This window comes from Lissotriton vulgaris, chromosome 3_1, assembly GCF_964263255.1.
Source record: "Lissotriton vulgaris chromosome 3_1, aLisVul1.2, whole genome shotgun sequence".
In the NCBI taxonomy this organism is placed as follows: domain Eukaryota; kingdom Metazoa; phylum Chordata; class Amphibia; order Caudata; family Salamandridae; genus Lissotriton; species Lissotriton vulgaris.
In genome coordinates this window covers 1,606,406,554-1,606,432,171 of record NC_141689.1, presented here as the reverse complement: position 1 = coordinate 1,606,432,171, position 25,618 = coordinate 1,606,406,554, and the positions used below count along the sequence as shown (strand labels likewise).

At 43.0% G+C, this 25,618-nt stretch overlaps 1 protein-coding gene across 1 annotated transcript in view; it reads right to left on the bottom strand.

Annotated features, from left to right (window-relative positions):
- Nucleotides 1-25,618, bottom strand: part of GRIN3A (glutamate ionotropic receptor NMDA type subunit 3A) — a 665,328-nt gene that overhangs the window by 187,533 nt on the left and 452,177 nt on the right. Inside the window, exon 4 of the mRNA XM_086963254.1 lies at nt 18,488-18,633. Within this exon, the coding sequence (XP_086819380.1) occupies nt 18,488-18,633 (146 nt within the window). The remainder of the gene's footprint in view (nt 1-18,487; nt 18,634-25,618) is intronic.

Genomic DNA, 25,618 nt, shown 5'->3' with positions numbered 1-25,618 from the left:
GAGAGATCATTTTGGACCATCCTGGTGAAGTTGATAACTCAGATAGAGAGATGGATCACACTACCGCTCTCCATGGCGGGTCGAGTTGCATTGATTTAATTGCTGGTACTTCCAAAGTTACTAAATCTTTTTGTAAACATCCCCATCCCCGAGAAAAATACTTTTATGTGCAAGTGCATTGGGTATTTATAAGATTGGTCTGGTTGGGGATCACCTCAGATCGGTTGGGGCAAGCTGCCGCGTACATATAAACAAGGTGATTTGTGCACCGGACCTGGAGAGATACTTCTTAGCGGCCTAGGTACACCTGCTCATACACGGGGCAGCTCATCTTCCTATTAAAAGCGATCAGCTAGAAACAGGAGCATGCAGCATAATGCTGGCTACTAAGCTCCCCAAACTAGATAATAAAATTGAAATGGTTTGATGCATGCAATAGGCGTTTACTACTCTGGCAAGACATACAGCGTTTGAAGTTATGTACTGCCTGAAATACCACTGCTAAACAACCCAGTACTGTGCCGCTCCATGGATAGATCAGAACAAATGATACCACTGTGATTAGCTCTCTCTAAGCTGGGACACCAGTCTGCAACATGCACTTTCATCTCCTTAGAAAAGTTGTTCTCACTGGGGTAGGTCAATATCCTAGACCTATTTGCAGCCACGGCCCGTGGAGGGAGTTTCGGTGGGGCGGAGAGGCGGGGCAGGGGAGCGGCAGGGTGGGGGGTGCTAAAAACCGGAGTATGGATAATTGAAGGTAAGAAAACAATTTAATAAATAAAACGAATTTCGTAGCGCGCCCTGCATCACATTTTGCGATGCAGGGCGCGCTACAAAATTCGTTTTATTAATTAAATTGTTTACTTACCTTCAAATATCCATACTCCGGATTTTAGCACCCCCCGCCCCCACCCTGCCCCTCTCCTGCCCCGCCTCTCCGCCCCACCGAAACTCCCTCCACTGGCCGTGGCTGCCTATTTGCATATTTTAGACTACGTCATGATGGCCTTAGGCAATGGGCGGACTTCCTTTGGAAACCCAAGGAGTACTCGCCTCTGACATTATTAACATATAAATATAAATAGGTAACTGTGAATAACAGAGATGTTTTTCAGTGAGGAGTTCTGTGTGGCCTTAAATAGGCTATATAAGCTAGAAAGTCATTTTCCACTACTTTAATATCACCAAGGCACGTGCTCGCTTTTTGCTTTCTGCTGCCCTGCTCGGGTCTCGAGAGACCGAAGCAAGGAGGCTGAATGGTGATTGATGGTCTGCTGCCTCACCCACCTTCCCAGTTCTCTGTCAGGTCTATGCAGACTCACGAGAGGTGGAGAAAGTTGGTAGTACTCTGTGACCCGCATGGCCGGACTGGCCGTAGCGGGCATCAGGCATTTCCCCGGTGGGCCAGAGGGGTGGGGGCTGGTTTTGTGCATGTGGGGGGCGCTTTACTTACTGGGGGCTTGTTTTGCAGCAGTGTTGCAATATCGGCCTCATGTGAGAAAAGCAGGAGCTGTGCTCTTTGCTAGCCCCTACCCACCAGCTCCCAGGAACGGTCGAGCAGCAAACTGCCAGGGCTGGTTGCTGTTCCCAGTCCGGCCCTGGTGACCACCAGCCTCATGCATGTCAACCCCCCTGATTCAGGTGGGAGACTACCGATTTGAAGGCTAGTCTCCTGATTCCTGCATCAAGAAACCCAATTTGTAAAACTACCAAAAATAAAATGTTGATACCTGTCACGCATTCTCTAATCTCCACTTCCAAGAATTATCTCTGACATCAAAGGTTAATGCTCTGTGCTTCATTCTTGGAGGGGCAGATTAGAGCATGTGACAGGCTTCAACATTGTATTTTTGGCAGTTTTACATAGCACAAACACAAACAATGTTTAGAACTTTGTTTTTGTTTGCCAAAAATTTAATTCTGATCATCTGTCACAATACATACCAATAGACCCAATTTCTGGAAGATTGCCTCAGCTTCAATATAAGTCAGTGGGGAAAATACATTCTTCTTACTATTTAAATCTCACATTTGCCTGCTCTAAAATGTTGGCATGTATGCAACCCCTATGCGCAGACTCGTTGTGCAGAGACAAGGGGTCCTCAAGCTGGCTGGGTTATATCTATATAACAATAAGGTTCTGCGCTGATGGTGAGAGGCAATAGGGCACAAAGTTTAGCAATTAGGCACGTAGTACAGCAGAGTTGGCAACTGTGTAGGCCCGGGAGTGCATGCAAATAGTAAGTAGCAGTATCATTAGGCATTAAGGATGGTGTGCAGTCCTTTCCAAAATGGGGGTCTTTACAGTTCTGAATGAAATGCAGGCTGGGCTTAGGGTACTTTTGGTCAAATCCCAATGATATATATGGGGTGATGCCATTGAAAAGCTCAAAATGACCTCTTGGGCCCATGTTTCGGGAGAAAACCTTACCAGGACCACTTTGGGCAGCCTGACTGATGGTTCTTCTTTTTAAAATGTGGGTTTGAGTTTGAACCGTATTAAGATATGGTTACCTTTCCTTAATTTGGAAGGGGGGGAGGTCATTTTTTACTTTTTGGCTAATTTTTCGTGGCATTATGTTTTGTATATATTGTAACACTACTTTCTTGCTTTCCATATTCTGGCCAGTTACCCCGAGGTGCAAAAGGAGTCCCTCTCATCACCACACTCATCATCAGAGTGGTTTCTGGTGTGAGAGCACAAAGGGTGTTGGGGGAGGTCGCTAGGGCACCAGTTAGGACAATTTTTATAAGGGAGGGATGGAGATGTATAGATGGGCAACTGTGAATAATGGGAATGTTTTCAAAGAAGGGGGCCTGAGTGACATGAAATAGACAACAACAAAAAAAGCTTTCATGCTAATGAAAAAACTGTGTTTTTGAGTCCTATAATATAGAAGTGTTAATTTGTAACAGGCAAGCGCTAGTTGGCTAGCAGCAGGGGGAGGCTGTGCTACCATAGCAGCTGATCTTTGGAGGCTCCTGCATTTCAGTTTATTCCGCATGGCCCATTTAGGTTGGCTCCCAATCAGATGAGAACTCTAAAACCATAGAGTCTTCAGAAAGATTGCTTGAATCATTAAAAGTAATTACATTCTTTGCGAAACGAGTGAATCAACCTAGGCGACACTCTCTGTAGACCTACTGTGATTGTGTTTTAGCTATTACAGGGAGCTTTGAATTTCAGATGTAATATGCCCTCATGTAAAAAGAAAAAAGAGAATGTGTTAGTAATTTCTACTCATGTTCCAGTGAAATGAAAAAGACACATTTTGTAATTTGAGTTTAATACATATGTGATTGTATTGTGTTTTTTCAACTAAAAAAGAACAAAATGCTGAAATTAAAATCCAACCTATTTTGTCATAGTTCTGTGCACCATATTAACAATGGCAATATGATTGGTGTACCACTTCAATATAATTCTTTAGTCATATTCTTTGAGAAAGTACAGGCTGTGCAAAAAGAAAGATCTTTACATATACAGATGATGAAAGCAAATACTGCGAAAGGGTACATTTTTGATTAATTTCCTTGTCTTTATATGAGGCTTATTTGAAAGGTACTTTAAAAAGTTGTGTTTCAGGACCCAGCAGTGGTATTTGAGAATAGGAAAATCTATAGCTCACACAATGTGATGAACATATCTTGAACTCCTTCCTGGGATCATCATCCTAGCATACAGTTACGTATGTGCATTAATTTCATTCAGTTACTAGATTTTATTTTCATTTTTCCTTTCATCATCATATGAGGTTGGTGTTGTTGCAGTTACCACCTCAGTGGTAAAGCTCAGTGACAGTAGTTAACCCATATCCATGTAGGTGAGTGAAACTGTCACCAACCACTGTTTGTACTGGAAAGGTTCCCCCAAAGTGTGGGTACATGGCAAGTACTGACATAACCAGAGTCCCTGACATGTTGACTTAGGAATTTTGTCCCACTGAATCAGGAAATTGACAGTTTAAGGTTTTAAAAGAAGGCTGCAATGGTCCACAATGGTTTACATGGCTTTCTTCCATAGTACTGCTACTCAAAATGCAGCCTTCACCTCGCCAATTTTTGGGTAATTATTCGGCATTTGCCCCTTCTCCCCCCGGTCCATTCAACTTTTACTACAAAGTACTATACTTACATGTGTGGAGATCTCCACCAAAGCGGAAGGGAATCTCCTCAGAGAAAAGATAGGAAAGGCGAGGTCTCTGCCCATAGGTTTAAGAATTGCATTTTATAGTGTTTGAGTACTACTACTTTATGTACTCAAAGTATAGTTTGTGAAGCAGGCCCAGCATTTTCACCAAGTTTCACAACCTATACGTTTATGAGTAGATAGAATAAAACATCTTGTACTGCTGATGTAACATGCAACATTGGGTCGGGCACAACTATTTTTTCCATTCTCTTCCTCTAAATGGAAAATATTTTTCCCTGTGGAGTGATCCCATCACCTACACTCCCACAAAGGTTGGTACTGCTCCATCCCACATTCCACCCTGGAAATGAATTAGCTCCTAGCCAGAGTTAAAAGGAATCATGGAGGAGTGTGCCAACACTCAAAAAGCACATTTTTGTGTGTGTTCACAAACCTTCCAGGCTATCCACCACTTGAAACCTGGGAGGGGGAAGGCGCAGCCAGACCCAGTAAGGGCCTGGGGCAAACGCCGCCCGGAGGCGGGAAGCCCTCCCCCCTTCGCATAGCCAGCGAAAGGAGGGTCGACCAGGATTCGTCGCCGCCAAGATAGCCAATGTCCCCACCAATCAAGGGGCGGGGTGGCAGGTAGGGGGGGGTTAAATGAGGGTGTGAGGCCCTGAGGTAGCATGCAACCTCCCCCATGCAAGGAATAGAAGGAATCCCACCCACCCACACCTAAGGAAGCGGGCGTTGCAGCCGCAAGGTTGAGGTGAGGTGGAAGAAACCCAGCTAAGATATACAAAAGAGAGTACATTTACTAGAGGTAGATGGAAGGCACACACAGTGTCCTTGGGATGTCTCACGGCAGGGACACTGAGGGAACTAATGACAGCACACAGCCACAGGCTGAGTAGATATGACGCTCCCACAGGGCCCTTGGGATGTCTCACGGCAGGGACACTGAGGGACCTAATGACATCACACAGCCACAGGCTGAGAAGATGGAATGCTCACAGAGGGTCCTTGGATGCTATGTGGCATGGGTCCCGAGAAGCAGGCGAGGGGCCAACAAAGGGTCCAGGGCAAGCTAAACGGCACTTGCAGCCCGGGCAGCCCTGATGGACACACACCAAGTTTGGTAGCAAGTTGAAGCCTGGAACCGCAGACACAGAGGACTGGCCAAAGGTGCACTTCGCAAGAACTATACTCTTTGGGAGAAAATAACAGCAAAAAATGTACAAATACAATGGAAGTATACAATAACATGGATGCTATGAACGACCAATGAAATTGCAAAATGTAAAACCATGTTATGTCCGAATAAACTGCAACCTTTTAAGGCACCAAGTCACATTGTCAGTGATGTGATGTAAAGTTAAAAGGGATGCAGTTAAATGGGCAAGGGAGGGAGGACTCGCCTCTGGGAGGCGTTGAAGCACCTACTCTCTACCCCCTGCTTGATATTTACTTCTGTATATTATTACATAATCATGGAGCGATATAGTGTTACCAATGAGTGAAAGGGTTCTATCTGCAAGTTCACATTTGGTAAATCACTAAGCTGGAAACTTAATCATATATGTGTCCAAGTCAAGCTTACAGGTGCAAAGGGCTCTGAGAGTCAGGCTCATTCACAACAGATACGCACGAAGCAAGACTTGTAGCAGTGGTGAGTGGTGGATGATAGCCCTGGCAAACCTCGACCATCTGGCTTTGCTAGTGCTTTTTTTTTTGCAGCGCCGTTTTTCCTTAAATCCCCACTGCTCCTTCTGATGATTGTGTAGCGCCACGCGGCAGCTTATCTTGTAGTGTGCACTGCATACATTATGTCACCATTTTCTTCCCTCCAAATTCGCATAATTTTCCCTTTAATGGAAAAGAAAAATGAGAGGCCAGTAAGTTGGGAGGGGAGGTTGACAAAAGGTGAGAGAATGAGGAGCGTTTTTCAACCCTCCGTTGAAACAAAATTCTCGTGGTTTTGGTGTGGTGGTGGGGAATTTTTATATGCGCGGATGTTGAAGTTAGGATTGGGCAAAAATGTTTTTTAATAATTTTCACGAAAGCGTAAGACTGTGTTCAGCTAATACAGATAAAATTTGACTGAAGCAGTGCCCTTCTGTGAAAATTGTGTTGTTTCGCCATTGTTCTATTTTCACAATTGATTTGTTTTCAAGAACGATTCGGTTTTCTACAAATCAATTCATTTGAATTATAATTTGATCAATTCATGTAAGCTTGTTTTCTTATTTTATGTATTTTCAGGGAAATTTTTCTATGCAAATTAGTGGTGAGCATGTTGCCTTGCGGTAGGGAGACATTAGCCATGATTGATAACATTGTTAATTATTTAATTAAATGTAAATAACTAACCAATTTGACTATCTCACATTGTTTGAGCCTGTGGTCAGCAGGCGACTGCCTAGCTTTGCACAACGTGCATGTACCTACTCAGTTAACCTACAGGGCATTTCCTGTGGCATGCAGGTTATCACAGCTGCAGTCATCAGCAGTAGGTGCAGTCACACAGAGGGCTGTCTTAATCCGCCTGAGATATTCCGCCCTGCAGGTTATATGTATTTCTATGCAGTAAGTATAGCACAGCCGTCTTTATGGGGCACAGGCTGGACTAACTATACCTTCCCGGGAGGCTGGAAGGGGGGCGGTATTGTAGCAGTACAGTAGATTCGAAAGCACCCACCACAGTTTCCTGTACTTTCAGTAGTTTTTAGGCAACAATAAAAGTGTCACAATAACTCTGGCGATTAATGTTCTTACTGGAGAGGGATCACAGTTTTGTGAAGTGGTAGTTTTGACTCATCTAGGTTAGTGCAGAGGGTTAAAATGCCCGCTGCAAAGAGCATGTACTATGCAGACCACAGAACATCATTTTATGTGCATAGCTTAGTGGGTTACTGCTTTTGTCACAGAGTCCCTGTTGTTACTGTGCAGTTCATAAGTTACAATCGTATCTAACACAGTGACCTATGAAGAGGCATCAAAGAGCTGCATGCAAACTACATGGTACAGGTTGGAAAGTTATTTTTTTCCAAGTCTTTCATTATCCTAATGTTGCTAAAAAGGGTTTGTTTGATTAGAAATAAATTTGTATTAGCAAAGCTAACACTAACCACTGTGTTACGTTCTGAATCCTGAGTTTGTGCTTCTCCATACCAAGCACTCTTAAAAATGCCTACCAGTATGGATGACATGAATCCTACACCGTGGAGTCCCCTTTGTCTCATGTAATATTTTCCATACAGTTATTTGCACATGTATGAGTCACTTTTATCCCAAAATATTTTATGAAGTTCTATGGTTGTACTGAAAAAGCTGCTACCTACATCAATATCATATGAAATCTCTTTATTGATGTCAATAACCACACTTTCACAATTGCTTTAACCTTTTTGCTTTCTCAAATGTGACTGAAAATTCACCATTTGCCCACTTTTGTTAAAAGTTTTCTTGGGGAGAGAAGCCCCCCGAACCACCCTTATGGCGGTCAGGCTAGCTCGCTACACTCAGTTGCCACAGGGCACTCATACAGAACTGCTTTTTTGGCTCCTGTATTACATCTTTAAGCATGGCCTTTGTCACTGGGGTGAAGCACTGTGATTTCATTTATTCACGAATTGTTGAGGAGCATTGGCCAGAGACCATGGTTGTCATAGTGCTGTACCACAAGACAATAGAATGTACATACAAAATTAGCTTAACAAGTAGGCAGGTACCAGAATATTGCAGATTACACATCATCTGACAAATGTATCATGTCCTAAAACGTGTTTACAAAAATAGAGCACCGCTGGAATTGATAATATAAACCTATAACCCATGGGAAGGAATTTTTGTCAAAGGTATTCTGACATACAACTCAAATAGGAATAACAAGAATGCGAATATTTTGAGGAGAAAGTGCCAAACTTTGATCTTTAAACGTTTGGGTTTTGATTTCGTATCTGTATTCCAAAAAGAGGCTTATTTATGAGGAGCTTGCACCACCTGAAAGTCACTTCTTTTGACACTCCAACTGTGCAGCCTCCGAATCATATCTATGAGGGAACACAAAACCACTCTGTGTGGCTTTTCATGGTCTCATGGATGTGGAGTAAGACAAAGCAGCGCAAGTCACCGCCTTAACTTACCCTGCATCAAGGGGCCGTTCCATGTGTGTTGTGGTGGGTTTTCCAACGTTCCGCTCATGGATTTTGAAGCTGCCCCAGATTTACTTAATCATGTAAACCTGGGGCTGCACCAAAACCTTATGCCTCTTTCATTTGCATTCTGCAGCACACATAGAAAGAGGTAAACGCCTCTCAGGATTGTTTTTGTGCAGGAAGGTGCTCGTTCCTTTAAATAACCCCTCACATATGTTCTTTCTCCCTTTGTTGTGTAGACTCTGCTTAAACACAAGGTCTCTTTTCTTTTGGGATAGATTCAGCTCTGTTACATTATGATTGTTATATTTCACTTCGATATCCAGTGATAAAACAATTAAATTAAGTATTTGAGCTAAATCACGAGCATGCGTTATGCTGTATCAGTGCAACCTGCCGGTCCATTTGGTATTGGTAAGGTTTATGTATTTCTTGAAATTAAAGGCAAAACCAACTGTGCAGCTTTATGTGTGGTGTGCCTTGCTTGGTGATGATCCTAGAAGGCTCAGGGTATTTCTATTAGACATTCACAATGGCAGACTGAATCATTAAAAAACGAATAAAATTGAAATTGTTGTGTTTCTGGTTTTGTTATTGATGTGCTTGATAGAGTCAGCTCAACTACTATATCGACCAATTTACATTCAATTTGATATTCATTTTACATTTAAAACATCACATATTTGTTTTTATTTTATCGACAGTGTTTGTAAAGCACCGTCTCACAGCTGTATCTACTTCAAAATTAAGTTTTGGGGAACTGCAAGTGTGTCTGCCCCAGAAGCTTTGAGTTATTTGAGAGTAGCAAATCAAAGGATTCTAGGAACATGGGACATAGATATACAATTCTGAATTCAATTCAAATCAATTCAATTAATCTTTATTCAGCTCAAAGCATGAGCCATAAAAGACAATAAAAACATGCACAGTAGTCAATAAATACAAATTGAAAAAATGAATACATGCTTTTGCTGTCCTCAGGACTACGTGTCCCAGGAACCTTTGACCACTGTCTTCCTTGGTGGCGGGGCCACAGTCACCCGTGCTGCTAAGCGCAGAAGGGCATCCCGATGCTGGGCGATGCTTTTGATGCCATTGGTACTACGTGTCCCAGGAACCTTTGATCACTGGCTACCTTGAAGGTGGAACAACAGCCACACCACGCTAAAAGTGCAAAAGGCCATCACACTGTGCAAGACATGCCCGGGCAAAGTCTGGGCCAAAGGCGGGCTAGTCCGTGCCTGTCGGAGCCCAGAGGAGGCTTGGCTGGTATACATATTTTCATACAAGGTTGTATATGTACTTTAGTTTACATCAGTCTTCTGGTAGGTGGGTTGCGCCTTATATTTATTAGCAGTACTTCCTGCTGTGTTCTTGATTACTGTGACTTGAGCCTTCTTGTCCCCCAGTTCTGGGTTCCCTTTTGGATTGCATGCTTCGATGTTAATGGGACTGCACTAAATGCACCCTTGCATTTCCGGGGTGTGTCACCAATTAGCCTAATTGGGACTAAGGAGGGTTCTTTCTTCCTGTCTAAATTTTTCCCCATAAGGCTGACTATACGAACTAGCATGGACTATGGGAAGAGTAGTATCCCTAGTGATATGACAAAGTCCTCCTCAACCACTATCATGGATGCCTTTTTACAATGTGCTGTGGGGGTAATCGGTAAGGAGATTGCACTGGCCGGGTGCCAACTATCTCTCTCTACCATTACGCCACCATCTATTGGTTCATTAGGAGCTGTCCCTAATATCTCCTCAGTTTTGGACTCTGTGCCGCTCTTTTACCCACATCAAATATGGTTCACAGGGGTTAGCCTGTTGCTTCTCCTTCCCTCCAGTTCCCCTGTTACCCTGCTGTTCATTTTCGATATCACCTTCGGTGATTGAAGTTCGAGTGGATGCTATCGCTGATGCTGGAGTGGGAAAAAAGAGGAAGGAGCCTGCTGTGTCAAGCACAGCTTCTGGTGTAGTGAGGAAAAGGTAGTGTCCTGAGGTTATCACCAAATCTAAGTACTCAACGGTTAGTGGTAACCACAGACCTGAGGTTAATAATTTAATTTCCAAGGATAAAGATCCATTAGAAAGTTTAATGGATTCCCTGTATATAAAGCTAATTGCCGCCCTAGATGTTAAACTGGAACCACTTTGCTCATGCCTAGCCAGTATCGAACTGAAAAGTAATCATCATCACCAATCTTTACCTGATAACTCTGCTTCTATCAATTCTTCTAACTTTGATTCCCCACAGCCTGGCCAAACTGTAAGGGGCATAAATCTCCTAAATGTTAAGAAAAATACTAAACCTATACCATCTAGTTTGCAAGTTCATCATATCAAGAAGGTCGGTTCTCTTGACTATGTTATTGGGGCCGGCTCAGCTCTTTTCTTGGTCCCAGCAGTGAATAGGGTGCCTAGTGGGGGAGTTGCCCAACCAATCAGTCAGTCACAGGGTGTGTGTCCAGATTGGGTGATTGGGTGCATCAACAGCAATTCCATTCATGAGTCCCTGCTCCCGCGGCCCAATACTACTGTTCTTAACTTACCACTGGATGCCACTCCCTATGTTGTGTTGTTGGATAATGTTTCTCCACTTAAGCCTGGTAATCCAGAAAACTTTACTCATTTGATGAACAAGGTACAACATTGGCTGTATTCAAATTAATCATTGGTGCCTTGGGCAGGTGGATGGATCAACACGGTTCGATGAGTCAATTGGCTGGGCAAAGATGTGAAACCTTTTGATGGAGACTGTGTAGTTAATAATTTCAATAGACCATTTGTGGCTAGGATAATTCTTGCCTCAGTCAGGTGGCCCTATGTCAGCGGTTCATTCTCTTCCATCCTGGCTCTTCTGTTTTTTTTTTTACAGACCTTTTTCAGTGGTTTGTGCCCCACAGTCGAATCAGTGGGCGTTTCCAAGGCCTACTGCCAATCCCAGAAGGGGTCCCCATGTCCTGTGTGAGCTGGGTTACTCTAACAGATGTGCACCTTTGTTGCTTCTGGATGATAGTGATTGACTGGCTGGACCTGAGGATCCAGGCACACAATTTGATATTAAATGCATATTCTGGATTGTGGTGGTAATTCTAAGTAAGGTGAACAACACCGACTGGTGTAACATAATTGACCACTTTAACATTGTCTGTTTGCAGGAAACCTGGTGTAGCGATATAGTCCAGATGGGAAACAACCTTTACAATGCAGTCATTGAATCGCACTACCTTTACATAGCAGTCATTACATCACAACATCCTTTACATCGCATGTCATTACAACGCAGCCATTACATTGCATGTCACTACAACGCATGTCATTAAAATGCATGCCACTACAACGCAGGCATTATATCGCAAGTCATTACAATGAATACCATTATAACGCATAGTATGTTAATGTTTATGTTTATTGCATTTCTAAAGCTCAGCTGTTACCAAAAGAGGTGTCCTGGCGCTAGGATAAAGAAACCTACTGACCAATGCTGGGAAAGAGAGACTGTCTTCATAGTTGGCACCTAAGTTATAAAAAGCCAGGTTTTTAAAGCTTTTCTAAAAGCCAACAAATTGTTTTGGTGTCTTAGTTGGGGGGTAGTTAGTTCCAGGCGATAGCTGCATTTGCGATGAAGCTTCTACCGCCCCAATTGGTGTTCTTTATCCGATGAGTGACCCCCAGTTTAGCCTCAGATGAACGGAGAGTCCTTATACCAGTTGAAGTGTTGCTTCAGAAATTTCAGTCCTGTGCCCTGCAATGCTTTAAAAACAAGGCATAGGGCCTTGAATTTGGTCCGCTTCCTCATGGGCAGCCAATGAAGGTCTTTGATTACTCCACTGATAGATGCACGCTTGGGTGTTCCTGAGATGAATCTAGCGGCTGCATTCTGAAGGATCTGCAGCTTGTTCATGAGGCCTTCCTGTAGCTTGACGTAGAGGCTGTTGCAGTAATCCAATTTGGACAGCACTAATGCAGTGACTACTGTTTGCTTCTTTGGGGATCAGAGGCATGATTTTTTTACAGGCTAAAAACGTAAACGCAGTGGATGATGCAATTGAGTTTACTTGGTCCTTGAATCTAAGAGTGTCATCTAGCCAGATACCCAGGTTCTTCACTTTCCTGGTTGGGAGTGGCAATTGTCCCAATGCGCTTGGCCAGCAGCTAGGTGACCAGAAGGCCGGGTTGTTCCCAAATAGTATCACCTCGGACTTGCTGGAGTTTAACTTTAAACAATTATTAGCCATCCAATTTCCTGTTGCATACATGCAGTCATGGAATTTGGTGGCTGTGTCCTGCAGTCTTTCTGGTTGAATGGCGACAACGATTTGAGTGTCGTCGTCATAAGAAGTTAAACTAAAACCGTAAGATTCAATAAGTGGCGTGAGGGAGGAGACATATACATTGAACAGCGTCGGGCTTAGTGAAGATCCCTGAGGGACTCCACATGGCAGTGATAAGGCCTCTGCCTCGTATTTATCGAGTTTGACTGTTTGAGTTCTTTCCGAAAGGAATTATTTTAAGAGTTTTAGGGCGGTGCCTTTTATTCCTTTCTCTGCGAACCGGTCAATCATTAGTGTGTGGTGTACCGTATCAAATGCAGACGATAAATCTAACATGATGAGGGCTGCCCGACCTCCTTGATCCAGGGTGGCTCTAATTTCCTCTGTAGATGTTATAAGGGCCGTCTCTGTACTGTGGCCTTCTCTAAAGCCGTGTTGAGTGGGGTCAAGAGCCTGCGTCTGATTGAGGAACTGGTTAATCTGCATATTCATGTTCTTTTCTATTAATTTAGCTGGGAGGGGGAGTCTGGATATGGGCCTAAAGTTGTTTGGGTCATCCGGGTTCAAGTTTGATTTTTTCAACAACGGCAGTATAGCGGCCCGCTTCCAATCCCTAGGAAAATAGCCATCATTGTAAATTAGGTTGAATATGGACGTGAGTTTGCTTGTCACTGTATGACCGGCTAATTTTAGCACTTCTAATGGACAGGGGTCATAGGGGGAGCCTGATTTAGCTTTAGTCATCAGTTTGTGTGTGTCTTCTTCTGCAAGAGGACTAAAGGAAGTGAATTCCGATTTGGCTACTTTATTTGGGGCAGTGCTAGAGCAAAAGTTAGGTTTAAATAAATTTTCCTTGGGTAGGTCTGAGAATGTGGAAAAAATGGTGTTCACTTTATCAAAGAAACACTTGGCTATTCTGTTGCAAAGATCTTGGCTGGTCGGAGTAGCTGGGGCTTTGGGCTGGGCCAAGTCATTTACCGTTTTGAACAGTGTTTTTGGGGAGTTTTTGGCCTCGTGTATTTTATCCGTGTAATATTTTTGTTTTGTGTTATGTAGCAGTTGTTTGTATTGTGCTTGGCTTATTTTGTATTCTTTTTTATCTTCGTCGTTGTAGCCCTTCCTCCAATTTCTTTCTATCTGTTTACATACCAGTTTCTGGTTTTTGAGCACTTGTGAGTACGAGGGCGCAGATGGCCGTGTTCTTTGGAGGCGCACTGTTTTTAATGGGGCCAACTTCTTCCCTGCGCCTTCTACCCAGTTGAAGTAAATTTCTGTGGCCTGATCTAAGTCGGTCAGAGTGGGGGTGTCTGTAGCCGTGAGGACATTTTGAATGCCCCCCTCTGCTATGTTTTTCCACGCTCTAGTTTCAACATGTTTATTAGAGGGTTTGTTGACCGAACGAGGCGGCATAGTAAGTTTGAAAAATACTGCTAGATGGTCAGTCCACGTAACATGCAGTACTTTTGTAAAGGCAAGTAGGGGGTTGTTAGAAAAAATACCATCCAGGGTGTGACCCGCTGAATTTGTGGCTACATTGACCTGTTGTTCCAGGTTACCACCTGACATGAGGTTCATCAGGTTGGTGGTGTCTATATCCTGGTCTGCCTCAAGGTGAAAATTAAAATCACCTAATATTGTAAATGAGGGGGTATTTAGCCCGATCTCTAAAATATCGCCTACTTCTGCGATAAAGGGTTTTCGAGGGCCTGGCGGTCTGTAAATAAGGAATTCTCTCAAGGAATCCTGATGCGAGATCTGAAGACAGAATTCCACTGCTTCACATCCTTCATTTTTTAGAGGGTTAAATGATGATACAATGGAGTTGTGGTGTATCACTGCTAATCCACCTCCTCTTTTAAGGTTTCTGCTAAGTGAATAGCAGATGTAATCTGGAGGTGTCGCTTTCACTAAGTCAGGACCTGAGGCTTCGTCTGTCCAGGTCTCTATAATAAAGGCTAGCTTAATATCTTCGCTTTCTAGGAAGGCGGCACATTCTATACTGAGCTTGTCCAATGATCTTGCATTGATCAGGACACAGTTCCACACGGTGTCCTGCTTGGAGATACCCTTCTTCCTAGTCCACCCTGCCACCGGGATTGATGTAAGCTCCGGGATTTTAACATTGCATCCTGGGCACATCTTTGATGTATGGTGGCGCCCATATTCGGGTAGATAGATGTTACAGGATTCCTCAAGTTTCACTGGCTGTAGAGCCCTCAGCTCTTCACTAGAGTATGTCATTTTTGGGGCTGTCCTTTCTATCCAACACTTACCCTACTGTTGCACTCAATGGAGTTAGAATAGTAATTATTATCCCTATACTATCCAACACTTACCTTAAATGCAATGTAATGGTATGCATTGTAAAGGTATAATGCGATGTACTGGAATGCGTTGTAAAGGTAGTTTCTCAAAATGCGATGTAATGGCATGCAATGTAAAAGAATGCATTGTAAAGGATGTTGCGATGTAAAAACAGTGTTGTAAAGGCATGCATTGTAAATGTATGCATTGTAACGTCATAAATTTTTTGATGTATATATATATATGTCATGTGAACAAGGCTGGCTGAGAGCCGAAACGTCATGTGCTAACTTGAGCTGAATAAATACTTGCACAAAATGGTCCGTGTCTGCGTCTCCTTGATCTGGGGAAAAAGCCTGAGTGAAGGAAGCAAGACGTGGTATCCTGGATATATATATATATATATATATATATATATATATATATATATATATATATATATATATATATATATATATATATATATATATATATATATATATATATCTCCAACCTAGAGTTGCCTGGAAATGAGGGAGCCCACTGCAGGTGAGTAGTAATACGCCACTTTTTTTAATGGAAAAACGGCTTGGGAATGCAGCAAAAGTGTCTCGCACAAAGTAAGTCCTTTGCTCTTGCCCAACTTGTTTCATGCTGATGAAGCATTTCTTCAGGGGCTTGCAGGAAAAACAAGAGTCTCTGGTCTCAGCAGTTTAAAAGGCACCATGTTGTAACTTTGTTCCCGCCCAGATGGGCGTGGCCATTGCTGTGGTCTGCTATATCCTGTAGTGCCACATGTTCACCCAAGTGAGCCGCGTTGACCAGGCTCACAGTGCCGTCATATTCCTGCATTAACTATAAGTATTACAAAAGGGGATGATGGACGGAGCGTTTGAGCAAATCAAACACTCACCCCCAGTAAACTGATCTGGGTTTAATCCATCACCATTCTTTAGCTCACTGAGCCACCCCAGTTCAGACATGGCCATATGCAAATCAGTCTGACCCTGTGCCTCATGGGAACAGTCCAGCCTGAACTGCCAAGCCATGTCTTCCCTGGGACAGAAACAAGCATCCTGGGACCGGTTTCGGATTCATGATCCTCATCAGCCAGGCTATCTTGAATCCAGTGGCCAAGTGAACAAGGGACTCATGTCTGAGCATACCCTGCCAACTTAGGGTGAACAAAGCGATACAAAAGGGGATGATGGACGGAGCGTTTGAGCAAATCAAACACTCACCCCCAGTCAACTGATCTGGTTTTAATCCATCACCATTCTTTAGCTCACTCAGCCACCCCAGTTCAGACATGGCCATATGCAAATCAGTCTGACCCTGTGCCTCATGGGAACAGTCCAGCCCGAACTGCCAAGCCATGTCTTCCCTGGACCAGAAACAAGCATCCTGGGACAGGTTTCGGATTCATGATCCTCATCAGCCAGGTTATCTTGAATCCAGTGGCCAAGTGAGCAAGGGACTCACGTCTGAGCATACCCTGCCAACTTAGGGCGAACAAAGCGATACAAAAGGGGATGATGATTAGCTCACTCAGCCACCCCAGTTCAGACATGACCATATGCAAATCAGTCTGACCGTGTGCTTCATTGGAACAGTCCAGCCCGAACTGCCAAGGCGTCCAATGCGCCTGATTGGTGCCTGGGCGTCTGGCCCATCCTCCTCCTAAGTCCAATGCCCACAGACTGTGTGCAAAATCCAAAGTGAATATCCCTGAATTCACTAATAGAAGTATTGTTTTGATTTATGTGTTCTTGTTGTGTTTACTTGAGCGATGATCATTAGAACAATTTCTAATATTTTTTTAATCACTCGTTAATTGTGTTATTTTATCATATTTCCCTAGGTCCTTGTACGCTCCTTAATTTGCCTTCTATCAATTACACTGTTGAAGGTCTTGCCTTGAGAGCAGTAAAAAACAAAGTCAAAGATGGTGATTGAACAAACGCTAATATTCCGCCTCACCCAGGCCAAGCCCTAGAAAAGGAAGACAACCTTTGGCCTTCATCTCTTTAGAACAACATGCATTATTCTTGTATTGTTTGGTAGGGCGTACTGTATCCTACCTAGGAATACTTTGCATAGTTCAAAAACTGGGTGAGGGAACCAGTGGCACAACATGGGTGGGTTCTCAGGGACAGTTGCTCCGGGTGCAAAATTTGTAGGGGTGCAACATTTTAAAAGAAACAAAGCTTGGGGGTTAGGGACTCAATACTGGACTCAGGAAGTGCTAACGGTTCACGGGTTAGGGAGTGCAATACTTGCCTGGCCCCGGGCATTGGCAAACCAAGCTACTCACTGGAGGGAACTCACCATATGGATGGTAATGCTTAAAGTTTGAGGCTGTCCGTGTCCCATGCAGGGGCCCCCCATAGGAGGGCATCCACCTTAGTGCCACATGATGGCACAAACACAACAGGGCTAGTGTTTGCACCTCCAGAAGGAACTTATTGCCGCACAGGGCACCATAGGGATTTCTTCCTGAAAAGTGGTAAAAGTAGAGATCATTTGCTGCAACCCCGGGGAAGCCACTGAACATGCCCATGTTGGTAAATAAAGCTGTGGGTAAAACAGAGAACAATAGTTCAAAAAGTTAAGTGAAGGCCATTGAACTTGCCTACAGAAGGGTAATTAAGCTGTCTGAAAGCACACCAAGCATGAGGGCTTGGTTCAACTCAATTTAAAATATAAAATCTGAAGGGATCGGTGAATTAGGCATGGTCTCTTTAGTGCTACATCGCAAGGTTTCCCCGATAGGACCGGGAAACACCTGCAGAGGTAGATGTGAATTGCCCAGCCAAAAGAACTGGTAACAATGTCAGAGGTAAATTGGAATTGTCCGGGTCTGGAGAGGCTGTTGAAATTTCCCGCAGGAGGTTAAACAGCGCCAGGGGCTTAATTCACTGACCAGAGGAGTTCCTGGCTTCATCAGACTCTTGCATGCCAAGACCACAGGAGTTTTGATGTGGATGGGTGTCCATTTGTCTAGTATGGGCATGGCCCTGTTTTGGTTGGACCTGGATGATGCCCTAGAATCAGCACGGTGTAAGTAAGAATGCCTGCCTTGGTGTGGGGCCCTGGGTATGATGGGTGCCACACCCACAGCTGTGGTGGAGTTACAGGGTGATCCAAAGGCTAAATGGTACATAGGGGTATTCTCTTCAGGACCAGAAGAAGGGTGCAAATGCCAAATAGCCCCATGAGGTCCTTACAGCAGGACCCTGGATGGGCGGGCGGTTGCAAACCTTATGGTTAGCACCGATTGGTTATGCCACAGTGCAATTTGGCTCATCAGGTGGGCAGGCAGCTAGGGGCTGCCTGCCCTTGGATCACCCGTAAGTTGACCCACCATGTTGTCTTATTTCTTATGCAAAATAAACCTGCAGCAATGTTTTCTCCAACAACCAATGTGTCTTGTGTGTTCTTTATTATGTTATTGCTGTGTTTGCGGGTTGGATGCGTTGCCGATATTGGCACTATGTCTCAGTACCTCCTTTAATATTATTGAGACATGCTCAAACTGAAGTGACCATTCAATCAAACAGAATCTCACTATTAGCCTATGAACTCATAAAGGGACATTTGGATGACAATGTGGTGTTATAAAAGCAAAACGACTCTTACTTTAGGAATTCAACTCCGTCCGATGTTGCGGGGGTATTGTACCTTCTCATGTACTCGTGCATTTCAGGGAAGCTTTTCTTCACATAATCTTCAGCGCTGCTTTCTCGGACAGTTCCGAACCGGAAGCCTTGCGAGGGGTGATGAAGCTAGAAACAAAAAACAGACTGAGAATTCTGGGACTTTAGAGGTGACCTGGAGTTTAAATGCTTGTTGGAAACGATACAGCCTTGTGAATTGTTCATTAATTGTTTGTAAAGTCCATTGTTTTGCAATGTATTTATGTGCCAATTAACACAATCGTTATAATTTGCATATTCAATGGCAAGGGAATGAGCACATTTACAACATTAATGAATCTAGATATCATGAAGGGAGACATGAACCATGCAATATTGATTTTCCCTCTGTGGGTTATAATAGTTACTGTTAATTTGCCTTTGAATACAAAGCACACACTGAGAGAACTTGTGCGTGCAGTACCATTAATTTCAGCAGTAAGAAATATATTTGTCAGATTATTCCAGGTTGGAGCGAGCAATCAACATTGACAGTAATTTCACCTGTTTCATTTAATTGTGAGAAATCGAAACTGACAAATTCTTCCTGTGTTTGATGGATGTTGCGAAATAAATGCTAATGCGGATTGACTTCAATATGTGTAAATGTAATATGCAATCAAAACAGTACATATTTTAAAAGCAAAAACAAATGAATTGATGCCCAGTGTGCTTTTGTTTTATTTATCATTATTTAGAAAGCTCGGCCTAAAATTGAAAAGTATTAGAACATTTAAAAAAGGGGAACATGGGTAAACCTGCTACAACATGAAACGTAACTTACTGAATACATATGATTTATCTACGACCCTCCTATATTCTTTGAATTGTATTTAGATTTTGCATTAATGAATTTGATTTGATTTGATCAACATTACAGTGTTCTTTAGCACCGAAGTAACACCTACTAAGGCAATTATAAAAGCGCACTAAATCGAAGAAAGGCAACGTCACTGATTTATAGGAAGCTCATGAATCAACAGCCTGATGCCCTGTAGGCTTCGAAGGGGACGTGGGAGAGGAACTTAGGAAAATTGAATGGACGAAGGCATTGTCTAGGCCTAGAGAGGTGTCCATTAAGGCGGGCTTCTGCCTAGCACAGTTGAACATAGGACATAGAAACTATTATACTAGAGTGATGCTGGCTGGGATTGGCAGAATATACCATGATACCTGCCTTTCGGGCTGTGTAGGCATAATGTTACATATATACATACAGCATGGGATGTCACCGCCCTGAGGCCGTACTGGCACTCTGGCAGAATGTGTTAGACACTTTGGCCAAGATTGGGGGCCTCCCCTAATCCTGGAGTGAAAGCTGTGTTTTAGGAGCGTGGGGTGACCAGGAGGGTATCAGCGTCTTCTTTGTATTTTAGGTCTTGTGATGGCCCGGCGCAACATTGCACAATTGTGGGGTTCTTCAACGCTGCATCACTTGGAGCGATGGACTAAGGACATGGACGGCTGCATGAAAGCTGAGAAATTTAAAAGGATCTGGGGCACATGGCAGAGTGATTGTGACAGCTTATAGTTATATGCATATACTGACTCCATCCCACGAATACACGGTATACCTCGTAAGGCCTTTGAGAGGCAACACCTGGGAGCAGATTTATGTCGGACTTGCGCATCCCTGCGACCTATTTACAACGTGACGCATCTAGGCAGATGCGTCACGTTGTAAAGCCCTGCGCCACATGAAACCTGCGTCAGGTTTCATGTGGGCGTTCTGTCGCAGGGTGAGCGTTCCCTCGTAGGAAAGCCCCGTAAAACTGACGCAGTGAAATCTACAAGATTTCACTGAGTCAGTTTTGCAACGCTGCTGCGTCAAATCCTTACGCCTGCTTGAAGCAGGCGTAAGGAGTGACGCACCATGTTATGTATGGGTGGCCTCTGTACATTGCAGGAGTTGCGTCGCACTTGCGACGCTACTCCAGCAATGCGCCGCCCGTTCACCACAAGATGCGTCACGCATCTGCCCTTCCTTGCACCATAGTGCGCCGCACTATAAATGCGGCGCATCTGTGGTGCCGCAAGGAGGGAATTGCGTGACACATCAGTTCTGGCGCATCCCTGCTGATTTGCAGAGATGCGCCAGAACTCATAAATCTGCCCCCTGATATCTACTGTATTACATCACATGCATGGTTCCCATGAAAAGCCAACGCTCTCTTAAGACTGATGTTTCAGCCACGCACTGGGTGATGCTTTGTGGTTTGCAGGGTGTATTGATTTGTCTTGCTTTGCACTATCAACCAAAATAACTTTAAAAAACACTAAACCCAGATATTCTACTGAACAATAGACATTTCTCACTTTCAAGCTTCCCTACACAGACTGTAGCATGATATAGTCTCCTTTTTACCAGAACAAAGGCCCTCCTTCTGAGTTAAGCAGAGTGGTAATTTCACAGTCGTTCTATGGAATTACCACCACACATTTACCAATTCTTAATTGTTGCTGAATTGCACTCAGTAAAACCACATGCTGTTCTACATTCGTTTTTTGTCTGCTAAAAGCAGAAGGAAGGTGTGAGCTGAAATGTGCCGGGAATTAGGGAAACAGCATGTGGTAATGACCTGGTCTTTCTGGGATTGTTTCACTATAGCAGAAATTTATAGTGCTGGTATAGACGGAGCCACTTAAAGAAAATGGTGTGAACATTTCTCACAGAGATGTGAGATTCCTGCAGGTCATGTTTTAATCTGCTTTGAACATTAACCCAATTTGCTGCTATTGGTCCCGCAACGAAATTAAAGAAAACGGTCACAAAATGCTCATGAATGCCAAATGTCCAAATACTCTACTGAGTAAGAGTTTTAAGGAGGTCTCACCATTTTCTGGGGCATACCACAGACATGAGAGAAGCACATGGAGTCTGTGGACACCTCTTACGCGTCATTAGAGGTGCTGACAATGTTGGCGTCCTTCCCCTTGCATTAGGGTACCTGTTCCATCAGAAAATATTGTGACTTCCCAATTCAAGATGGCGAAGGAGTACTTCCAGGATTGGCGGAGAAAGAGACAGTACTTAAACTAGTGCAAGCAATTCAAGGTTTTGTTGGGTTACTTCAGTACCAGTTCACACCCAGCGTTCCCTTTGCATTTACCTTTTTTGTGTTTGTCGGTTCCCCTTACTTCAGTTATTATTACTGCTACAAAGCTGTTCCTGGAACACCACTGCTACAATCTGCTCCTCTCATCTGTGTCTGCTACTGGAGTGTTTACTCACGCTATTTTCTTTTCCCTTAGTCTACTGTGGTAAGTACTGTCAGATCCCGAGGACGCTGCAGAGTCAATTCTTTGTTTCTCCCTTCCCGTATCCTTCTTTTTTGTTACCCTCAGACTCTCATATGTGGTGCTTTTTCTATGAAGTACTTGTAGTCTGACTCACGTGGAGGCATGGGTTCGGGATCAACTTCTACATCATAGAGGTCTTGGCAGTATAAAACATGTGTGTATAGCAATTTATTCTCCGGTGCCAAAGTATTCACCTCCTTGACCTAAAAAAAATGTGATTAACATCACAGAATGTAGGAAAATCCTCATTTTAAAGTCAACACCAGAAGCTGACATTATGCTTGTTCAATGCACATGAAGAAGACCTGGGTGAAATGTCTTGTACACTGACATAATCTCATGGAATTTTGCTGATTTTGCATTACGCTTGTTACAAATTTCCCTAAATTACATAATTACACCTAATGGCCAAGTTTTAACAAAGGAGCACAGTAAGAACGAGAAGGACCAGAGCAGCTGTTGCTAACAGAACTTGTGTTTTTTGTGTTATGTTTTTCGACTTTGCATCCTGAAGGGATGCGAGGATGCATTTCAACTTTGAATGTAGTGCTAAATGCCAGTTTTATATTTTGCATGGTTTTATGCAGAATTTGGTGTAATTATGCAAAAGTAATTTACACCTTTTGTTTCACAAACCTAATATTAATTGCAACCTGGGAATATCAAGTGACTGAACTAGCCCTGGCTATGCGTTTATGAATTACTTCTGTCCATATCTGCATGATGCACGTAGAAGCTTCGATCAAAAGTCACTGGACCTCTCTGTAATTGCCAAATCAATTCTATAACAATAATATAATGAGCTGGACCAGAATCAATCAGTACTGAAGACCCTGGGAATCCCTGAGAAGATAAGGAAATGATGGAAAAATAATTGGACAAGTACCAAGTTGAGTTGGCTTTAGATCGTTACTGAAAACATGGAGTCCTCTAAGCTTCACCTTTTCAGGATCATTTGTTTCACAATTAACTGCAAAAAGTCATGAAGTAGACTCTGGCACCTGTTCTGTCTCCTAACTGATGCCATCACATCTATGTTACAGAGGAAGAAACAGGCGCATCATAAGTAAGCTATGAGGTGGACAGATTGGCCTGGAAATGAATCTACACAGATCACAGACTGGAAAAACATACTTGTTTAGCCTCCATTTTCTGAAATGTCTCGAAAGCCTAGCATTCAAAGCGACCACTATGCTGTGGTAGAAAAGGTTCTGCTTGATTTTGCTGTCAAAACTGCCAAAAGCTCTTTGCAAGGTTAACCAATTGCTTTGAATTTGTGGTTCCCAGGTGATTGATTCATCACACTGCTGAAATGTTAATTTTCAGCCACTCTGAACACTGTACGTGATACTTTGTTATTTTTTCATTGCTAAGGACCCTGCCACCACCTGCATATGTGACATGCATGGACAACTCTATTTACCTGACCTCTCTCCACTAGCTGAGAACTGGCTCCTTTAGATCCTACAGCCCACACAAGCTGCACCTAATCACACAATTTGACCTTCAATGCACCTCAAAGATTTGTCTTCTGTTTTTTGTGTCCTCGATTCCATCTCTTCCCAGGGCTCCTGATCTAAAGGAGTGAACTCATTTCTTGATAGTTCCATATGAAAGTGATGCCTCTCCACATGCTGCAACTATGAGCCACTAGAAAAAACCCAACATTGAAACCCTACACAGAATGATATCTATCAAATGTTACTGCAGAAGAAGACCTGACCACAACTCCTTGTGGTTGGCCCACATCTTCTGAGCATAAAATTGGAGAGTACATTTTTATTTGTCCATCAGAAAGCTCAAACAATCCAACATTGGATTCGTGGGCCATAATATGGATGAGGGTTACTTCAATGTCTATATGTCAACAACAAAAGCAGATTGCTATAAAGATCCATTTGAGATAATACTTCACCACAAGCTGGACAAAGGCGAGAGAAATCTGGGGGCTCAGACTCTTGCTGGAAAGGTTGTGGACAGATGTGCTGAAGGTTGCATATGTGGTGGGCTTGTTAACAATTAAAGATAGTGTGGAAAGAAATTGTATTACATATTAAGGATATTACTGGAATCACGTTTAGGCTTGATCCACTTAATAAATTGGTAAGTCGCTTTTGTAAGAATGGAGACAACATGCTCACTAACATAGCCGGATAGCTGTTGGCTTAGATACTACTAATACCAAGACTATCAATAACCTACTCCTTCGCGAACCTCTACCTGATTGTTCTAAAAGACAGACCATATATGCAATCGATAAACTGACTGCCACAATACGCAACAAAATGAGCAAACATGAATACATTTGGGTCCCTTTTCTAATATATGTGGGTTTCAGGGCTTTTACATACTGGTCTGAACTCATATAGTAGATACGTTGTATAAATTAAGGCTTTGTCATCTAAGCTTGCGTAAAAATACAGCCTCTCATGTCAATTAATTGAAGTAATTACGATGATTGTTCTTGATGTGCTACGTACATGTGGATGTATCTCTGATATTCTTTTGCTTCTTGAGTGTAAACTGTGATGACAGGTTGACTTGGCAGCCACGACCTCATTACCATTTCACTGTACGCTTGTTTCTCCTTTTTTTCTGCACACAAAAAACCTTCCAAAAATAAAGTTTTAAACAATAAACTTTATCATTGGGAAAGATTGAAATAAGGACGTTTTCCATTTTACTAGGAACTCCACATACAACAAAATCTGAACTGTCTGCAACACAAGAGGTACCTAGTACTACTGGTGCTGTTAATGCTAATCACAGCACTTTATCTCAGACACTGAGTCATATATGAAAAAGCGCAGAGATACCCCTCAGGGGATGATTCAGGCGCTATACAAAACCCATAAAAATTTTAAATAAAGGCCTCTGCCATAGGTCTTACAAACTAGGTGAAATACTTTGGAATTGAACATAGGGTGAGTTAAAGAGACTTCCACTCTTGTCGTTCTGGTTGGAATTAAAGAAACTTCCTGTGAAGTGGAACTGTAGCAAGTACATTATGCATCTTTCAAATCCAGATTAGCCATCCCATCCACAGACAACAGACGTTTCTGGTGATAATGGATCCAGTGTATAAAAAAGTCAAATTTTCTCCTTCCCTGTGCACCAGCAAGGTGGCAAGAAGCTCCAGTTGATACACAGAGGCATTTTTGATTGTGTTTTTTTGGTGAAATGTATGCACCTCACTTTGAATGACCAGCTGGCCTGCTTGAGAAATCCAAAGGACATTATCAGGATAAGCCTCTATGACAGCGCCAAACAACTCCAAAAGAAATCATTGAACAATTTGCAAGATCCAGGTATCTTAAATCAGGTTCACAAAATTATGAAAAAACAACAACATTGTACTCATACCTTTTCAATGAAAAATCTTGACTCCTTCATCCACGGATAGAGCTCCTGGCATAGCCTTTCCAGCCTATAGCTCTGCCTCACCGAGAAAAGAAGGCAAGAGAATGTGCCTCAACCTATAAACTGAACATAGAATGTGGTGCTTGCATGGGTGCTGTTACTTTATTTGTTCAAATGGAAGATTTTTGGCGCTAAAAGGACCTCTACAGTACACCTAACACACAATCGAGGTATTTTGCAGGACGAAAAACATGTTGAAAATGGGCTGATTACTAGGGCTCCTGATAATTCTTATCCCTCTACAAACTCTGTATATGTAGGGAAGCAGAATTATAAGTAAAGCAAAGTTTACCGCACCGGAAGGGGGTTTATCTCTGCTTTTTTTGCTTTAAAAGCCAAGAAAGCGGAGATAAAG